Below are 12,722 nucleotides of genomic sequence, written 5' to 3'. Positions count from 1 at the left end.
AACTGAAAGTTCTTTCCATTTCAAACGATCAAGTTGTCAACTTCAAAAATAGAAAGTATTAAATTTCAACACTTGCCGTACGAAATTGTCTAATTTTTGAAATAAATAAAAGAAAATTTTTTGCTAAATATCCTCAAAAGCGGAATGAAGAGGCCATATGTATGTTTGATTTTTGATTTGATTTATGATTTGATTTTTGATTTGATTTTTGATTTGATTTTTGATTTGATTTTTGATTTGATTTTTGAATCGATTAATGATCTTCCTTAAGAGAAAATATTGATTCCTTTTTCATTATAATTCACCATCTTCGTTAAAAAATGTTCTTAGTTAAACAATTTCTTTAAAAAAATTAAAAAGTAAACTGAAGAATTAAATTAATTAATTTAGCTAAAAATGAACTTTCCTTGCTGTCCTTTTTGCTAGTGAGCAGGTCTTTTTTGTTAAAAATTATTTATTTTTTTGGTTTTAAAATCCTTATTTTATTTGAAAATTGATTTCTTTTGCTCCAAATTTTTTCCTTTTTTTGAATGCATGCAGTGCGTTAAAAATTCATCTTTCTGGTAGAAAAAAGAACAAATTTCTTGAAAATTCGTTTTTATTACCAATTTATTTTTTGACCCAAAATAAATATAATTAATTTTTTTATTGTATATCAATGTTCTTTTTTAACGAAGATTGAATTATTTTGTTGAAAATGCATGTGTTTTTTCAAAAGTTCATATTTTTTAAGCGAATTAATATCCTGAGTTTAGCATTTATCTCTTTCTTTTAGAATTTATAAGGATTCAAATATTTTGTTAAAAAGTCATGTGATTTGTTAATAATTCATTCTTTTTTTATTGAAAATTAATTCCTTTGATTTAAATTTGATATTTTTGTTCCAAATCCATTCTTTAAATTAAAAATTAGTTTTTTAAATTGTCAATGCATTTTTCAATTGAGAATTTAATTATTAAAATTTTTTGTTGTAAATTCATCTTTATTTGAAAAAAATTAGAATTTTTCTTCACAAATCTGTTTTTTTAATTGCAAATTAATATATTTGGTTGGACATATAACTATGTTTATAAAAATTTATGGATGATGTTGAAAGTTCATCTTTGTTGGTATTAGGTTTATATTGTTAAATAAACATTTATCTTTTCAGTTGAAAATTTCCTATCTTCTATTAAGAATTTAAATAATTTGTCCAAAGTTTAAAAAAACTTCAAATATTTTTGTAAGGAATAAAAATGTAGGTATTCAAGTTTAGTTTTTTAAATGTCATCCTTTTTGAGAAATATTTAATTCTTTTGTTAAATTCATGTGGTTTGTTAAGTTTTTAGTATTAACCTTTCTTCCACGATATTGTTGTATTATTTGTATCTGTACAATTTGCATTTGTATTATTGTAACATTCTGAATAAAATTTATTTTTATAAGATTAGTGAACGTGATAAAAAAAAGTTGGATTTGAATGTGTAGAAATATAGATCTTTATTGCGTGATAAAATTTTATTATTTACGTAAATGACTTAGCATTGTTTCTTATCATATTTCTGAAATATAAGAAGTTTAGGGTTTAATTTATCAGAAAATAATGCGGAAGCGTAACAATTTTATTTAAACTACGATAATACAGCGAAATTTTATAGATGTTTTACACGTGTCTCGAGGAATAATAATTCTGATAAAGATAAGAATTTTTTTTTAATAAATGTTTCTAATATTTGCTTTAAGAAACCATAGACTAAATAATGAAAGAATCAAATATTAAATCTTAAATATTTCACTAAATATTTTTTAAAATTAAAATAATAATCCTATTTGAATTTTAATCCTATTAAAAAATTTTCTGCCTTCATAGCTTGGAGGGTTGATCTACTGTCGGTAAGTTTACCAGCCCTGATGATATAGCAGATTAATTTAAAATAGAAAATTAAATTAAAGTTCCAGAAAAAAATGTGAATACTTAACAAAACAACGCAAATTTAACAAAAAAGGTGATTATTTTTCAAAATAGATGAATTCCTAATAAGCGAACTTAAATAGTTAAATGTGTATTCGTTACAAATTTACTTTTAAATAGAAAAAAATTAGAACTAAATATTTAAATTTTTAACAAAAGAAAGTGAATTTTTTAACAAATATATAAATTCTTAAACAAAAAGAGAAATTTTCTGTCAAAAAGGAAAATTTGTTCAGATGAAAATGAAACACTATACCACCGAATGCGATTTTTAAACAAAATACATAAAATTTAAAACAAAACAAAATTGTTTAACAAAATGGTTAAACTTTTAACAAAGAAAAAAATTTTTTTCAATTTAAACTTACAAAATAATTATTGCGTGGGTGCATGTTTTGAAAATTGTTTAATTTTTTTATAATAATGAAAAACTAACTTTATTTAAATAATTAAAAATATTTTTACTTTCCTCATGGATGACATTGCAAATTTATTTTTTCCTAATGAATTCATAAAAGTTTTAACTAATGTGTGACCATATAGGTTTTTTAATAATTGGAATAAAATTATAGCTTCCAGTGCACTTTTTCTTTTTTATTTTTCTAAGATTCATTAAAAATTAAACAAATCAGAATTTCTTTAAAACCTTCAAAAATGTTTATTCAGTGAGAATTCAAATTATCAAAACTGTTTATTACTCGAAAACTCGAAAAAATGACCCCGACCACCTTTTTTGATAAAAAGAAAATTATCAGAGTTGTAGCATTTTAAAAATTAAAAAAAAACGTTCTTTCTTTAAAGCCCTAAAAGATTACCATTACAACTTTATATTTATAATAAAAAAATGGAAAATTCAAATTTTTTGTCTAACAGTTCTGGATTTAAGCACCCCAAAATAATTTTATTGAATTTTCAACAAAGAAGATTATATTTCAAGTAAAATAATTAATTTAAAAAAAAAACATCAAAGTCATAAAAGTTTTTAATTAAACAAATTTATTTTGGTCCAACAGATGAATTTAAACTGTTAAAGATTCAGGTGAAGGTTCCTCACTTAGTTTAAAATTCATTTTTTAGTTAACACTTGAGTTGTTTAATAATAAATTAGTATGCGTTCTTGAAAACTGTTCCTCTTTAGTACAAAATTATTTTTTTTTGTCATAAATTCTACTCTTTGGCATAAATACATCTTCTTAGTTGGAGATTCATAATTTTAGTAGATAATTCGTTTTTAACGAAAAATTAAACTATTTCATTTTTGTCTGAAAATTTATTTTTTAGGGAAAAACGAGAAGATGTTTTGCTCCATTTTCGAAAAAATTTTAATTATGCAAAGGACTAGAATAATATTATTATGATAATATTATAAATATTATTATAATATTAATTAAATATGAATAACTATTATAATTACATTTATCGAATAATTTTAACTAATAAGAAATAACGATAAGAAAGAAGTAGGCCATGGGAAATAATGTTACCTTCGTTTTTTAAAAATAACACATTGTTTTCGAAAAAGTAGTGTTTATTCACGAAAAAATGTAAAATTCGAAACTGAATAAATCACTTTGGATCAAGAGAATATGAAGCAAACGGTTTTCGTTTGCATCCTTATATTGGAATTTTATTTGTAGAATTATTATGGTTCGCATTTTTAGAAAGTTTGATTAATTTCATTTACTTATTATTAATTTCACGGAAGACTGAAAAATCCCGTAATGTAAACTTCCGGGACTGTAAAATTCCCGAGAAAAAAGTTTCAAGCAAAGGTTTCCGGAATTTTTAAATTTCCTAAATATAAGAATTTCGAGTTTTCAAATTCCCGACCGAGAATTAAAGAATTAATAATTATTCGACACTGACATGTGTGTATAGTAGTTTTTTGTTAAATTATTTCAATGTAGAATATTATTTCAACTGTTGATATTTCAAATGTAAACAATAAGATCAAATAAATACATTCAGCATTCAAGAATTTCATTTGCAATAAGAAACAGTTTTTCTTAAACAAGGAGTTTTACTTCAATAAAATATTTTTGGATTAAAAAGAAAGATTTAAACGTACTGTGAGAATCTTTGAACTGAAAAAAGAGTGTTTTTAAAATTCAAGATTTTTTCCTAACGCCTGTTATAAATATTTTTAGTTTTCTTATATTTGAAAAAATTTTATTTTACCCTGAACCCGATAATATTTAAAAAAAAAATTGTTTTGTTCCATTTAATTTACTACTAAATATAAATATAATTCTTCTAGATTGCTTGGAAAAATTTTAAACCATTTTTGAAAATTTCAGTTATTTCTAAAACAAAACTTTTGCATTCTATTTTAGAATGAGTAAAATGTTTTTTTTTAATATTCAGCAACTTATGAATTTAACTTAAAATCTTCTTGGTTTCTGTTTGAAAATTATAAAAATCTTTTGAAATGTTTTGAAATTTTTGTAAATATAATTAATTAAGATTTCAAAGGCGAATTTAATTTACAATTTCGCTGCGAATCTTTAAAAAAAAGTCGATATTTTTTTAATCTTTCAAAATAAATAAAAAAATACAAATTTTTAACAAAGTCATAAGTTTTAAAGAATTTGATTAAATTAATAAATATAAGAGAATTTCAAAAATAATATTTAAAGAAATAATAATATTTTTCTACAGGAAAGTGGCATGTTGAAATATTTGTTTATAGAAATTTTTATTTAAAATTAATAAAGTTGTTTTTTGTTGTTGTTGCAAACCCCTTTAAAATTCATCTTCTTGGTTAAAAATTTACTTTTTTCATAAAAAATTCAGCATTCTAGTTAAACATTAGCTTGGTCAAAACTCGATATATTTAATTAAAAATGTTGTGTAGCTAGTAAGTTCATCTTTTTCATTAAAATAACTAATGCACTGTTAAATATTTCCTTTTCGGTTAAAGAATGATCATTTTCGTTAAAAATTTCAATCTTTCGTTAAAAATTAAACTAATTTTTAAGGATCTTATTTTAATAATTTCTTTAAACTGAAAATGGAACTATCAAACTTTTTGCTTAAAAATTAATCACTTTTTGTTAAAAATTGGAGTTTTTTGTCAATCAGTCATCTTCAACTACTTTGCTAAAAATTAATTTTCTTTGGTTTTTTAAATAAAGTAGTATGATTTTATGAATTCAAAAAGATACAGAAGACAGAAAAAAGGCAATAGACATTTTTTTAGAGCATTTTAAAATTAATAACTTTGCTCTTTTGACATCCTAATAAGAAGGTATTAATTTTACATCTGTCTGTCCGTCTTTCTGTAGTCTGTATTATGTAGGCACGATAACTTTAAAAAAATTGATCAGATTGGGGACAGCTTTTGCACAATTTTTTAGGGCTCAAAAAGAAAGCACGAGTTCATAAACCAGCCATTTTGGATACAAATTCAAAAGGTGAGCGCTTTTTTTTTAAATGTTTAAAACCAAATTTTTTCAAGATTCAAAAATTCTATATACGGTTATTCATAGTTATCAGAAACTCAAACAGTTTATACTAATGACTTTTTTCTATCAAAATAAAATTATCAGAGTTAGAGTATTTGATAGTGCCTAAAATAATGAAAAATTAAAAAATTCCAAGTTTTGGTCAAACTATGCATGATACGAAGCAAATAAATAGACAAAAATTGCGCGCCCTACAAAGATCTACAAAATTTTTTTAAATCGCTTTTTGATAGGACCCGTAGTTTTTGTTTTTAGTCGTCAAAAACAACATTGAAAATAAAAAAATGAAATTCTTTTGGACTAACTACACAAACTACGAAAAAATGAGAAAAAACTTGATTATCAAAAAAAAAAACTAGAAAATTTTAATAATTATTTTTTATGGGATGCGCAGTTTTTGTTTTATGCATCAAAAACAATAAAAACAAAAAATTTAAATTTTTTACCTGTGGTACATGCTACGAAAAAAATAAATAGACAAAAGTTACGCTTCTAAAAAATTCCGAAAAATCATTAAAATTTTTCATGAATAATTTTTGCTAGGACACGTAGCTCTTACTTTGGTCGTGAAAAATAACATTCAAAATAAAAAAAAATGTTTTTCTTCAAAAAACGACACGAGGAACGAACTAAAATTAAGAGACAAGAGTTGTTAGCCTAAAAAGATCTAGAAATTTATTATTAATCATTTTTAGATAGCCCTTAAAGGGTTAAAAATAAAAATAATAATAAATAGTATATACATTTAATTTAATTTAATTAAAAAATTATAAATATATTGATATTTTAAAAAATAATAATAACTAGCAGATATCACACATAATAAACATCCATATATTTAATATATCTGGGGATAATCCGCTGCAGCTCTGTTTGCGTAAATGCCAAAAACATGAAGAAACTTCGGGTGCGAATTCGCACAAGTGTACCATTTGAGGGTTTAGACGAGTAGATTTTCTTTCAATCGTAAAAAATAAGATTTAAAATAAAAAAATTGAACTTTTGGAAAAGCTTTTCTTAAATAAAAAAAATCCAGATTACAAACTTTTTTAAATTATAAAAACAAGAAATTAAGAATTAGAATGATTCAATTTTCATTCATATTATGAATTGTTATGACATAAATTTATTGAAATGATAAATGTTTCAGCCCAGCTTAGAATATAATTTAAAGCAAAGTGAGAAACAAATATTAAAATAATCATGAAAAATACAATTTGTGCTTTATTTTCCAATATCTGAATATTGTAGAAAAGCGGAAATTTTGGACAAAATCGAGTGCTAAGCACGAAATACGTGATGAGAATGTGTTCGCTAAAGCCGAAAGAACTTTAACAAAAAAGAATTTACAATCACAAAATTACAGTTGTCGATCCGTTGACCTTTGATTTTAAAACGTTTGGGCAAGAATGTGCGAAAATAGAAATATATAGCACGTAGCGCCAAGATAACTACATAATCTAAAGCGGAGCGCGAGGTAAATACATCATCGAGAATGGTTTTGTTTTTATTATTATTTTTAAATTAATAAGTAATTTTTTGAAAAAGATGGGAAAAAATGCCTGAAGATATTGCCAAGATAAATCCAGGACTATCTTCATTTTTTTGATCGGAGTTTTAGTTTTACTTATAAAAAAATATAAACAATATAATTATTTAAATAATCATTTTTTCGAAAATATTTCAAAATACCTAGAGACATTGCCGAGTGAATCCAAAAGTATCTTATGTTTTTTGAAAGGACTTTTAGGTTTTCTTTATTAAAGGTTAAATGCTAATTAACAACTTAATTGTTTAAACAACGACTTTTTTAAAATTGCGAAAAACGCCTAGAGATAAAGCTCAGACGATTCCTTGGGTGTTTTCACATTTGCTAGGACTTTAGGTTCTTGGTTTTATTTTCAGGAATTCTGCACATGTATTTGTTTTAATATTATCTTATCTTCTCTTCCTTGGGAAAATTTTCTATTTGATGAGATAACTATTGATTTTATGCAACGACCGAAAAATCCGGAAAAAATCAAATTCCGGCACTATAAAATTCTGGAAAAAAAAATATTCGAAATAAAAATTTTCCGAAATTACAAGATATCTAGCTCTGTCAAAGTCCGTACAATAGGAAATCGTTAAATTTTAGAAAAATTAAAGAAATTGTCCTTTAATTAATATCATTTACTTATTAAAAGTATGGAAATCATATATTTGGATAAAAAAAAAACATTTTTTAAATGTATAATAATCCATTCTTTTAAATTATTGTTTATATCCCAACTATCAATAATTTGAAAAATGTTTTTTGTATTTTAAAAATGTCGTTGCCTTCTCTCGAATCAATTTAGATTTGACATGAATTCTTTTGGAATTATGTTGAGTTCGTTTCCATTTTTTAATTGTTTTTATTTTTACTAATTTTATTCTAAAGTTCAGAATGTTCAAATTAAAAAAAAAAGCAATCTCAAAAAAACGGAAATGTCACATTTTTAGTAAAAAAATTAATTTTAAACCAAAAAAGGCTTTTCCACTCAAAAATTGAATTTTCAGCGAAGTTCATAATCCTTTAATCAAAATAATAAATTTCTCAACCAAAAAGAGTCACTTTTTAACAAAAGTGTTATATTCCTTACCAAATACATGCACACATAAATTTTTAATAAAAAATCAAATAAATTTTTGATTTAAACTTTCTTCCAGAAAAGATTTTACTTAATTTTCCAGCACCAAAATATAAATTTTAAGCAATAAGTGAATCTTCAACGAAATAATTATATTTTTAAAAAACAGTAGCATTTTTAATAAGAAAGTATGACTTTTTAACAAAATGGATTAATTTCCAACCCAAAAAGTCGAGTTTTTAGCAAAACAGTTAATTTTTCAACCAAATAATAAAATTTATAAACTTAAAAATTCTATGAATCTGAATAATATTTTAAACAATTTTTCACATTATTTTTGTATATGAAGATATTTGACAAATTAATATTATGAGTAATACATAATTTCCCGAGATTAGTGAAACGGACAAAAAAAGTTTGATTTAAATACGTATGAATAAAAAAATGTATTACAGAATAAAATATTATTTTTGTAAATAAATTCTGAATTTTTCTTGAATGATTTATTTGATTTGTGATCATAGTTGCCTAATTCGAGGAAAAATAATGCCGATAAAAACAAGGATATTTTTTAAAGAATATGATTAATGTAAGACCAACTTCATTTAAATAAATAACATTTTTTTTAATGATTACAATATCCAATTAATTTTTTCCTATTTGATATATAAAATCATAAATTAAGATTTAGCCGTAAATGTGAACGAAAATGCATTTTTTTATTTCTTGAATATTCTATTTTACAGCATTGTCATAATTTTAATTTTTTTCTCGAATAGGTATTCAGTATTTTTCTTATATCTTATGCCAGTGATTCACGACCGCTAATATTAATATTTCAATATAAAAAATAAAAAATTCCAATGTATATAAGAAGATATTTTTTTCCAGAACACCTTTGCCTTAAAAATAAAATCAATCCACATGGCATACTTATTCAAATTTTTACGATAGATAGCTAAAATGTAATATTTCTTTATTTTTATTTTATTAAAAAATTTGACATCTTGTTAAGAAAGGAGGTAAATTTAATCATTTGTAACTGAAGGTGTTCAAAATTTAAACATTTTTATTAAATTCAAAAATTCAAAAGTTCAATACTGAATATATTTAAAATAAAATTTCCAAAAATTAAAAAATTTTCAAAGTAAGAGCTTCTGAAATTCTAGACTTTTAAATTTTTATTACAAATGAAAAATTAGAATTTATTATTAAATTTTATCTCAAAAATTTGTATAGTGTCAAACATTGCATTCAATGTCATTTTTATAGCACAAAATTTGTTTGAAAATCAAAAACACAGCATAAAACAATATTGATAGAATTTCCAACGAATAAATTTAATTTTTGTCTAAAATCTTCCTGTTTATGAGGCTCCTATTCAAAAAATCACTGGATTCGTTGTTTCTTGTTCTATAGTCATACGCTGCAACTGCGTTTATATCCGTCATCCGAGAACTTAAACATTCTCTTATATCCTTATGGAAGGGGGTCCCACCAATGCTGAATCGCGAAGGGGAAATGACCGCGCTGCGCTCTGATTGGCTTGTTTTTCACGTGCAAGCCAGGTGGATATAAATGAGAGTTATTTAGGGATATAATTGCGAGAGGATATAAGGGAACGAGGATATAACCGCGGTTCCAGTGCATTTGGTTAAATTTTTTTTTACGTTTGCACACGCTGAATTGAAGTCGAAGGTCAAAACCAAAACTCTACTCACATTGAAATTCGACTAAATTTTTACAGTCTTCGAGGTCTGTCATTTAACCTTAACATTTTTCAAACATTTTCCTGTGGTGCTAGTTATTATTTATAATTCTTGAAAACTTGTGAAATCGTATGTCATTGTTTAGCAAATAACACCAGGAAATCCGTGGTACACAATAAGAATGTCTCATTCCAAGTGGCCTAGTTCTCCAGCTTTTTAGGATGAAAAGTCAAAATTTTCAATAGTTGATTGGCAGAGAGCTGGAAATTGGAAGAGATTATTTAGCCCTCTCTTCCTTCTTTGCACATCCATATCTTATAAATTCTAAATGAAAGACCTACTTTTCACAGTTCTCGCGAAAAGATTTAATCACGACGTATTTTTGAGAAATGAGCATTCCACTTGTGATTTGCACTTTTAGCGCCTTTCTTTATTCAGTAATTTCTCGACCAAGCGATGAAAACAACTGGCAAAATAACTGGCAGCACAGCTCTTCAGGCGACTCGCCAATATATTCTCCAAACTCTTCGCATCCATTCTGGTCATACGACTCGCACCCCGCATCTGCATACAGCTGGCAACCCAACTTGGCGAACATCTCGCAATCGAGCGTGCCATACAGCTCGCAATCCAGCTTGCCACACATCTCGCAATACAACTTGCCACACAGCCCACAATCCAGCTTGCCATACATCCCGCAACCCAGCTGGCAGGACATCCCGCAACCCAGCTTGCAGCACAGCTCGCAACCAAGCTCCTCATACAACCAGGACCCTGTCTTACCACACGGCGGACCATCAAACACGCAGCAGAACATCGTTCACCCCAATCGCCCCAATGCCCCCAAGTAATTAACATTAATTTGTTTATTCATACATATTTTACAACTTTAATTACTTTATTATATTTCTTTGTCAAAAACTATATTTTATTTAAGAATTAACCCAGTAAGTCTTTGCCGGACAAATTTTCAACATTTTTTACAATCGCTCCATTAACTATTAAAACGTTCTTAAAAGAAATTGATAATAGTCATATCGGGTATAAAATTGTCTGAAATTTCGATTTATGTGATCACAGTTTTGAAAAAATGCATTCTGAAAAAGTTATAGTTGTTTATTTAACAAAAAAGTGGGTTGTCAAAGAAAATTTTCTTTCAATATTTTCGGATCGAAAGCATCGGTGGATTTTTACAATTTGTAGATTTTTTGCGTCCATGAACCATAAGCTTCAAAATATAACGGTTGGTTTAAAAAAAACTATTGCGGAACCAAATATAGCGATTTAAAGAAAAAGTCTTTATACACACATTTTTTCTTTCAAACAGCCGTATTTGGTGCCGCCATGTTTATTTTTAAAAAACCTGCCGATGTCTTTTAAAGGCTAGGGCCCACGAACGAAAAACATCCGCCCGGTCGGAATTTTATTGGTTAATGTAATATTTAGAAAGGTTGCTACAAATTTTAAATTTCAAAATTCACCTAATTTCTGGATCTTTCATGACAGAAATTTTTAATTTTTACTGGCCGTTATATATTTTTAGTGCGAAAGATTTTTCGCTCTAAATATATTTCGTAGACTTTTAGAGACAACAGAAACAGAGGTGTGTATAAAGGTTTAAAGAGAAATTACATAAGACGCTTTGGGCGGCGGAATTGGAAGATCTTACAAATTAATTTTTTTTTTTACTAAAAACAAAAATTCAGTATTTTCGATAAATGAGGGTGAATTTAAAGTACGGAGTATATTTCATGAACGAGAAGATCAATTTTATACCAATAAAGACGCATTTTCAAAGAAATATTAAAAAACAGTTTCTAAGCAAATAAAAATATATATATATATTTGACTAAGCAGTTACATTTTTAAATAAAACAGATAAATTTTGATGGGAATTAAATTATGCCAAAAATATACAAAAAAATAAATAATTAAAATCAAGTCAATAAAAAATTTGAAAAAAACACCCAGTCTTAGTGTTCTTCACAATTATATAACTTATAACATACTTATAAAAATTCTCCTGATGATAAAAGCTATAAAATAACAAATTAAAAAAAGAGATTTGAAAGAAAATAGTAAGATTTCTAACTACAGAAATAAATTTGTAAACCCAAAGATAAATTTTGAACCGAGTAGGCAGTTGTATCTGTATAAAAAAGCGTGCATTTTCAATTACAAAATTCAATACTTAAATTTTAACTAAAATAATTTAATATATAATGAAAAAATTAATTTTCTAAAATTGCTAAAATTTTCCGCCAAAAAAATTAATTTTGAATCAAAAAACTAAGTATTTTTTACTAACAAAAGATTAACACAGAAGAATTCTCAGCTAAAGTAATGAATTTGAAAAAAAACTAAAAAAGAAATAATTTGTACAAGCTTTGAATTTAAGCACATGAATATAATTTTGAAACCAAAAATACTATTTTTACATAAATAAATGAATTGTCAACCAGGAAATATACATCTTCAAGAAAAAATAATATAGTTATATTTCTAATTTTTAAAAAATCTTTATGAAACAAGTAATACAATTTTGCAACCAAATTAATGAACTATCAATCAAAACAGTTAATTATTTTCTACAAATATAAATTTTCCACAAAATATATCAACTTATAACTAACGAAAATAAATTTTTATTCAAAAATAAATTGGTTAAATTTTAAGTTGGAATGTTAATTTTAAACTGGAAACTCAAAGTTTCAACAAATTATTTAAATTTTCAACTAAAGAAATGAACTGTCTACCAAGAGAAAATAATTTTAAAAAATTTAGATTTAAAAAGATGAATTTTTACTGACGAAAATGAATTTAATTCTAAAAAAGAAATTTTCTGAAAGAAATATGTAAATTATCAGTTTAAAAAAAACACATTTAATTTCAAACAAAAAAAATAAATATTCTAGAATAGGAGGTAAATTTCCTAACCGATGAAATGCATTTTTAAGCAGAAGGATATTTTTTTTACAATGCAGAT

General features: G+C 25.0%; 1 protein-coding gene across 1 annotated transcript in view; it reads right to left on the bottom strand.

Moving 5' to 3' along the window:
• LOC117176383 (regucalcin-like) overlaps positions 1-9,791 on the bottom strand; it is a 16,613-nt gene extending 6,822 nt beyond the window's left edge. The window contains exon 1 of the mRNA XM_033366624.1: positions 9,749-9,791. Coding sequence (XP_033222515.1) covers positions 9,749-9,791 — 43 coding nt within the window. The remainder of the gene's footprint in view (positions 1-9,748) is intronic.
• Between the last annotated feature and the right edge of the window lie 2,931 nt (positions 9,792-12,722).

Source organism: Belonocnema kinseyi, chromosome 7 (assembly GCF_010883055.1).
Source record: "Belonocnema kinseyi isolate 2016_QV_RU_SX_M_011 chromosome 7, B_treatae_v1, whole genome shotgun sequence".
In the NCBI taxonomy this organism is placed as follows: Eukaryota; Metazoa; Arthropoda; class Insecta; order Hymenoptera; family Cynipidae; genus Belonocnema; species Belonocnema kinseyi.
This window is presented reverse-complemented; position numbering and strand designations above follow the sequence as displayed.